Raw genomic sequence first — 7,872 nt, 5'->3', positions numbered from 1 at the left:
TATAAGATAGAAACATAGAAACATAGAAATTAGGTGCAGGAGTAGGCCATTCGGCCCATCGAGCCTGCACCGCCATTCAATATGATCATGGCTGATCATCCAACTCAGTATCCCGTACCTGCCTTCTCTCCATACCCCCTGATCCCCTTAGCCACAAGGGCCACATCTAACTCCCTCTTTAATATAGCCAATGAACTGGCCTCAACTACCCTCTGTGGCAGAGAGTTCCACAGATTCACCACTCTCTGTGTGAAAAAAGTTCTTCTCATCTCGGTTTTAAAGGATTTCCCCCTTATCCTTAAGCTGTGACCCCTTGTCCTGGACTTCCCCAACATCGGGAACAATCTTCCTGCATCTAGCCTGTCCAACCCCTTAAGAATTTTGTAAGTTTCTATAAGATCCCCTCTCAATCTTCTAAATTCTAGAGAGTATAAACCAAGTCTATCCAGTCTTTCTTCATAAGACAGTCCTGACATCCCAGGAATCAGTCTGGTGAACCTTCTCTGTACTCCCACTATGGCAAAGATGTTGGCGTGGCCACTTTTAGAGTATTGTGTTCAGTTTTGGTCACCATGTTCGAGGAACGATGTCGTTAAACTGGAAAAGGTGCAGAGGAGATTTACGAGAATGTTGCCAGAACTCAAGGGCCTGAGCTGTAGGGAGAGATTAGCAGGCTGGAACTCTATTCCCTGGAGCGCAGAAGGATGAGGGGTGATCTTAGAGAGGTGTACAAAACCATGAGAGGAATAGATCTGCTAAATGCCCAGAGTAGGTGTATCGAGAACCAGAGGACATAGGTTAAGGGTCCATGAGGTGGGAGGAAGATTTAATAGGAACCCGAGGGGTTAAAATTTCCACTCAGAGGGTGGTGGGTGTATGGAACAAGCTGCCAGAGGAGGTAGTTGAGGCTGGGACTATCTCAACGTTTAAGAAACATTTAGACAGGTACATATACATGGATAGGAAGGTTTAGTGGGATATGGGGCAAACGCAGGCAGGTGGGATTAGTGCAAATGGGACATGTTGAGCGGTGTGGGCAAGTTGGTCCTGTTTCCACACTGTATCACTCAATGACTATTGCTTGCCAAATCGCAGAGCCTGTTCATGCCAAGAGTGTGGACAACCATCGATCATTATACTCTCTAGAATTTATTGCCACGCTCTTAAGCCAAACCCAAAGAGCATTACCCAATAGTATTGCCCCTCAAAATTGCAGTAAGGGGTTAGACAGGCTAGATGCAGGAAGATTGCCTTTGGCCGATGTTGGGGAAGTCCAGGATCCACAAGGCACTAACAGCTTAAGGATAAGGGGGAAATTTATTTTTAAAACTGAAGGCAATTATGAGGAACCTGCTTTTTTCACAGTGTGGGAGAGTGGTGAATCTCTGGAAAACCCGCTGCCACAGAGGGTATGTTGAGGCCCGTAGAGACATTGGCTATATTTAAGATCGGGAGTTAGATGTGGCCCTTGAAAGGCTACCGGGCATCACTCTTGGCACCCCTGGAGAGTAAAGGCATGGTACTTGGGAAACCTACAAAAGTTGGATGATAGCCATGATCATAGAAATGAGGTGCGGAGTAGGCAGGCTCGAGCCTGCCGAATTCAATACTCCTGCACCTAATTTATATGTTTACCTGCCTTCTTCTATCAGTGCCCAAAGCCAGAACCTTATTGCCACGCTCTTAAGCCCTCCCAAAGGGCATTACCCAACAGTACCCTTGCAGAGAGTTCCAGAGATTCCCCCTCAACTACCAGAGGTTGCGGCAGAGAGTTCCAGAGATTCACTCTCTGTGTGAAAAAATGCAGTACTATGTTAGACTTGTTGGAATACAGCACAGAATCTTCCTGCCTAGTTGGCCAACCCCTTAAGAATTGTGTAAGTCCCTACCGATCCCCAGCAATCCACATACATTCTAGCACTATCTGACACACCAGGGACAATTTACAATTTTATTTTTACTGAAGGCAATTATTCTTCTACAAACCTGCACGTCTTTAAAGTGTGGGAGGAAACCGGAGCACCCGGAGAAAACCAGAGGGAGAATGTACAAACTCCATACAGACAGCACCCGTCGTCAGGATCGAACCCAGGTCACTAGTGCTATGGCAGAAGAAAGTCTACTGCTGCACAACTCTTGGCACCCTATTTTGTAAACCCATGGCTTATCACCTTGTTGGAAACCTCACACAAAATGTTTCAGCTTTTAGTCTAGATACACAGAATGTGAACAGGCCCAGAGTCCCCACCGAGTCTTCAGATGACTATCATCACCTGTCCATAGTCATTCCTTTCCCCGTCCACTCCCTACACACTAGGGGTAATTTTACAGAGGCCCGTTGACTGACAAACCCACACATCTTTGGGATGTGGGAGGAAACCGGAACACCCGGAGAAAACCCACGCGGTCACATGGAGAACGTGCAAACTCCACTCGGACAGCACACAAGGTCAGGATCGAACCCCGGTCTCTAGCGCTGTAAGGCAGTAAATCTACCACTGTGCCATCCTATTCGATAAACCCATGGTTGATCACCTTGCTTAAGACTTTCTATAACATGTTTAGTTTGGAGATAAAGAAAGGCAACAGGCCCTTTGGCCCACCGAGTCCGCACTGACCATCCATCACCTGTTCAACGCTGCTCTATACTATCCCATTTTTTTTTCCATCCACTCCACACACTAGGAATTATTAACCCACAAACCTGCACGTCTTTGGGACGAGGCAGAAAACCGGAGCACCATGGTCACAGGGAGAATATGCAAACTCCACACAGAGAGCACCCGAGGTCAGGATCGAACATGGGCCACTGGTGCGGTGAGGCAGCAGCACTACCAGCTGCGCAACTTAATCTTGACATTCACGCCCAAATATCCTATCGATCTACCTTGAAGATTGTGCACATTTAGGCCTTGAGACCAGGCATAACTTTGAAGAAATTTCACTCCATCTTGATAGTAAATTAGCAATCCCTATCCTGAGAATTCAACTCAAGGATGCAGCAAAATCAACAATACTGTCCAACAAAGAACAATATAACCATATAACCATATAACATATAACAATTACAGCATGGAAACAGGCCATCTCGACCCTTCTAGTCCGTGCCGAACACTTATTCTCCCCTAGTCCCATCTACCTGCACTCAGACCATAACCCTCCATTCCTTTCCCGTCCATATAACTATCCAATTTATTTTTAAATGATAAAATCGAACCTGCCTCCACCACTTCCACTGGAAGCTCATTCCACACAGCCACCACTCTCTGAGTAAAGAAGTTCCCCCTCATGTTACCCCTAAACTTCTGTTCCTTAATTCTCAAATCATGTCCTCTTGTTTGAATCTTCCCTACTCTCAGTGGGAAAAGCTTATCCACGCCAACTCTGTCTATCCCTCTCATCATTTTAAAGACCTCTATTAAGTCCCCCCTTAACCTTCTGCGCTCCAAAGAATAAAGACCTAACTTGTTCAACCTTTCCCTGTAGAATATATGTTGATGCCTTCATGTAAAAGTGAGCGGAAATTCATAAATTCATTCAGAATTGAGGGGAGAACTCCAAGATTTTCGGGCCTGTCCCACTTAGGCTATTTTTAGGCGACTGTCATCGTCGTAGCTGGTCACTGTAAAACTGGCTACCGGACCCCCTTCAACGTAAAATTTGGAATAGAATCATTACGTTAACGACAAGAAAAAACGAAGTCAGCTCCAGCGACAACCTACGTTAGCCTGGCGACAACATATGACTTCACCTACGTCAGGAGAAGTCAAGCTACGCTCATTGGCGCCAAACCGACTGTCGTTGAAAAGTTTTGGACATTTCAAAATCCAGCGGCGACCAGAAAAACGCTACGACTCTTTGGGCGACTGAGACGACAACTCACGACCGTACAGGTGACACCCCGGCGACCATGTGGCAACAGGCTCGTCGCCTAAAAAAAAATCGTCTAAGTGGAAGGACATTATTGCCATAGAGGGAGTGCAGAGACGGTTCACCAGACTGATTCCTGGGATGTCAGGACTGTCTTATGAAGAAAGACTGGATAGACTTGGTTTATACTCTCTAGAATTTAGGAGATTGAGAGGGGATCTTATAGAAACTTACAAAATTCTTAAGGGGTTGGACAGGCTAGATGCAGGAAGATTGCTCCCGATGTTGGGGAAGTCCAGGACAAGGGGTCACAGCTTAAGGATAAGGGGGAAATCCTTTAAAACCGAGATGAGAAGAACTTTTTTCACACAGAGCGTGGTGAATCTCTGGAACTCTCTGCCACAGAGGGTAGTTGAGGCCACAGTTCATTGGCTATATTTAAGAGGGAGTTAGATGTGGCCCTTGTGGCTAAGGGGATCAGAGGGTATGGAAAGAAGGCAGGTACGGGATACTGAGTTGGATGATCAGCCATGATCATATTGAATGGCGGTGCAGGCTCGAAGGGCCGAATGGCCTACTCCTGCACCTAATTTCTATGTTTCTATGTTTCTATGACAGGGGCATAATGGCTGATTGTACGCTGTTGGTAGGTTGCCGCACAAATCTGAAACGATGCAGAAATATTGTCATTTTACATCAAATTAACATCAGATCAATACCAGACCGCACGAGAGCTTACTCACAGTGAATTCCCCAGTAACTGCATCAAACCCCACGTGGATCGTGTGTTCAAAGTCTGAAGGAAGAGAGATCTCTGGGCGTTCCTTTTCTTTCTTCTTGTTGGCTGGAGAAAGGAAGGGAAGATTTAGAGATGCAGAGCGGTAACAGGCCCCTGCTCCAACCAGCGATCAGCTCACACACTAACTCCATCCTACACACATTAGGGACCGTTTACAATATATACAGAAACCAATTAACTTGCAGGACTTTAGGATGTGGGAGGAAACACTGGAATAGAGGCTTTATATTTTATCTCACATGAAGTGGGACCATATAGGTGTCGGGGGTTACGGGGAGAAGGCAGGAGAATAGGGTTGAGGGAGAAAGCAAGCGCTGTCTGCGGAGGGCGCTCAGCATCGCAGTAGATCTGATGGGCTGAACCCCAAATTCTGCTCCTCTGTTTACTCTCCTATTTTTCAAACTTTAAGGTCTCCTCCGTTGCCGAGAAGGCAGGTCGAGAGAACAGCTTCTTACAGGCGGCTGTCACATCGGTAGTCAACAAACTGCTCGGTGACTATTAAAATCACCACACATTTGGAAAGTGGTATCATTTTTAAGTCAGCATGGATTTTACGAAAGGTCAAATCATGCCTTCGCTGTGTAGAATTTCAAGGGAGATGCTAAAGTAGCGTGGATAGGGTTGTCTCTGTGTGTGTACACTGACTTCAAGACAATTAAAACAAGAATCTGAATCTAAGAGATTAGCCATGACTGAATGGCACAAGTAGACCTGGTCAGTATTGATGTGGATAGAGAACTGGCTCCTCTCATTAACTTATTAGGAGTAAACTTTCCTTTTCACAATGGCACCACATTTGTAGTACCTCAAGGCTCTGTACTTTAGTTTTTGTTTAGAGATACAGCTCAGAAACAGGCCATTCGGCCCATCGAGTCCGTGCCGACCAGTGATCCTTGTACACTAACACTGTCCTACACACTGGGGACAATTATACCAAGCCAATTAACCTACAAACCTGTACGTCTTTGGAGTGTGGGAGGAAACCGGAGCACCCGGGGAAAACCCACTCGGTCACGGGGAGAACGTACAAACTAATCTGAGATGGACACAAAACCCTGGAGTATCTCAGCAGGCTAGGCGGCATCTCCGGAGAGAAGAAATTGGTGACATTTTGGGTCGTGACTCTTCTTCAGACTGAGAGTGGGGGGGGTGGGGGGAGGGGAGTCTAGAGATAAGGAAGGGCAAGGTGTGAAGTCTCTTCTGGTCTGCTATGCTTCTGACAACAAACTGTAATGAATCAATTGTGGATGACTGTTCGTGGCAAGCTTGCAATGGCGTAACAGGAACAAATCCTGGCCATTTGAGTCAATATTGTGCTTAAATTAGATAAAGTCCCCGAAGGCTAAATTCCCCAATAAATCTGGACCTTTTACATTACATCAAGGGAGGGGACTTCACGAATCAATACACTAAAGCTATTAACTTGATTCTAACTTCAAGTGACCCTCTCTCTCCATCCCTTCACCCATCCTTGGGCCGAATGGCCGATGGGCCGAATGGCCTAATTCTACTCCTATCACTTAAGAGCTTATGGATCCTACACAAAGCATCTAAATGGGCGGCGCAGTGGTAGAGTCGCTGCCCCACAGCGCCAGAGACCCGGGTTCGATCCTGACTACGGGCGCTGTCTGTACAGAGTTTGTACGTTCTCCCCGTGACCTGCGTGGGTTTTCTCCAGGTGCTCTGGTTTCCTCCCACACTCCACAAAGGCCGACAGATTTGTAGATTAATTGGCTTGGTATAAATATATAAATGATCCCTAGTGTGTGTGTAGGATAGTGTTGGTGTGTAGGATAGTGTTGGATCGCTGGTCGGCTAGCACGGACTCGGTGGGCCGAAAGGCCTGTTTCTGCGCACTGTCTGTGAACTAAACCACAGCTGATCTATTTTGGAAACAGGGTGGAGAGGTTGATACGTTACTCTTGTCTCCTGCTCCTGGGAAAATCGATCGGAGTCGAGCCTTCTTGTTCTTTTCTTCGGGAACCAGAGGGAGCGGCTTCAAGCCGTGGTTGAGGGAGGATGAATCTCGGTTGTTGCTGTTCATTCTCAAGGGAGGAGCTGGTGGTTTTTCTTCAGTATCAACACTATCTGACATCTTCAGCAGTCGTCACATGTATCTGTAGAGAGAGAGAGAGGGGAGAGGGGAGAGAGAGGGGGAGAGAGAGAGTGGGGAGAGAGAGAGAGACAGAGAAAGAGAGCAAGGGAAGAGATAAAGAGAGGGGAGAGATGGGAGAAAGAGAGGGGTGAGAAAGGGGAGAAGAGAGAGTGGGGAGACAGAGAGAGACAGGGAAGAGAGGGAAGGCAAGGGAAGGAGATAAAGAGAGAGGAGAGGAGAGAGGGGGGGAGAAAGAGAGGGGTGAGAAAGGGGTGAAAGAGAGAGGGGAGAAAGAGAGAGGGGAGAAAGAGAGAGAGAGAGGAGGGGAAGGGGAGAGAGGGAAGGAAAGAGAGGGGAGAAGGAGAGAGGAGAGAAGGAGAGGGGAGAAGGAGAGAGGGAAGGAGAGAGGGAAGGAGAGAGGAGAGAGGAGAGAGGGAGGGAGAGGGAGGAGAGAGGGGAGAGGAGAGAGGGAGAGAAGGAGAGAGGGAGAAGGAGAGAGGGAGGAGAGGAGAGAAAGAGAGAAAGAGAGAGAGGAGGGAGAAAGAGAGAGGGGAGAGGAGAGAGAGAGGGGAGGGGGGAGGGGGAGGGGGGAGAACAGCGGGCATTAATATTTTTATTTTATGGTTTTGCATTATTTACTGAAGCTGCTCTGTGACGTGAAGCAGCTCACATAGTCATAGACATACAGTGTGGAAACAGGCCCCTTTGCTTGTTGAAGCCTCAAGAGCCAGGAGCGTTTTATTGTCATGTGTCCCAGACAGAACAATGATGTTCTTACTTACAACAGCACATCACAATATGCAAACATAGTACACTGTAAACATAATCAACAACGAGAAAAAAGTGTGCATGTAAGTACACACACACACACACACACACAAATCCATACACATATTTACACTCACGCACACATATACACACAACACACACACATGTACTGTACACATAAAAAACAAATAATAAGTACAAAAAGACAACACCAATGCCCCCAAAGCCTATGTCATTCAGAGGTCATCGGTTGCCGTGGTCAATAGCCTGATGGCTGTAGGGAAGAGGCTGTTCCTGAACCAGGACCTTACAGTTTTCAGGCTCGTGTACCTTGTTCCCA

At 47.0% G+C, this 7,872-nt stretch overlaps 1 protein-coding gene across 4 annotated transcripts in view; it reads right to left on the bottom strand.

Moving 5' to 3' along the window:
* The window catches only part of LOC129702017 (serine/threonine-protein kinase PAK 3), a 166,658-nt gene that overhangs the window by 64,363 nt on the left and 94,423 nt on the right, over positions 1-7,872 (bottom strand). For all 4 annotated transcript variants that reach the window (XM_055643506.1, XM_055643508.1, XM_055643509.1 and 1 more), the window contains exons 2-3: positions 6,590-6,786; positions 4,614-4,714 (exon numbers count right to left, since the gene is read on the bottom strand). In XM_055643506.1, the coding sequence (XP_055499481.1) occupies positions 4,614-4,714; positions 6,590-6,764 (276 nt within the window). In that variant the 5' untranslated portion in view covers positions 6,765-6,786. The remainder of the gene's footprint in view (positions 1-4,613; positions 4,715-6,589; positions 6,787-7,872) is intronic.

This window comes from Leucoraja erinacea, chromosome 12 (assembly GCF_028641065.1).
Source record: "Leucoraja erinacea ecotype New England chromosome 12, Leri_hhj_1, whole genome shotgun sequence".
NCBI lineage: Eukaryota > Metazoa > Chordata > Chondrichthyes > Rajiformes > Rajidae > Leucoraja > Leucoraja erinaceus.
This window is presented reverse-complemented; position numbering and strand designations above follow the sequence as displayed.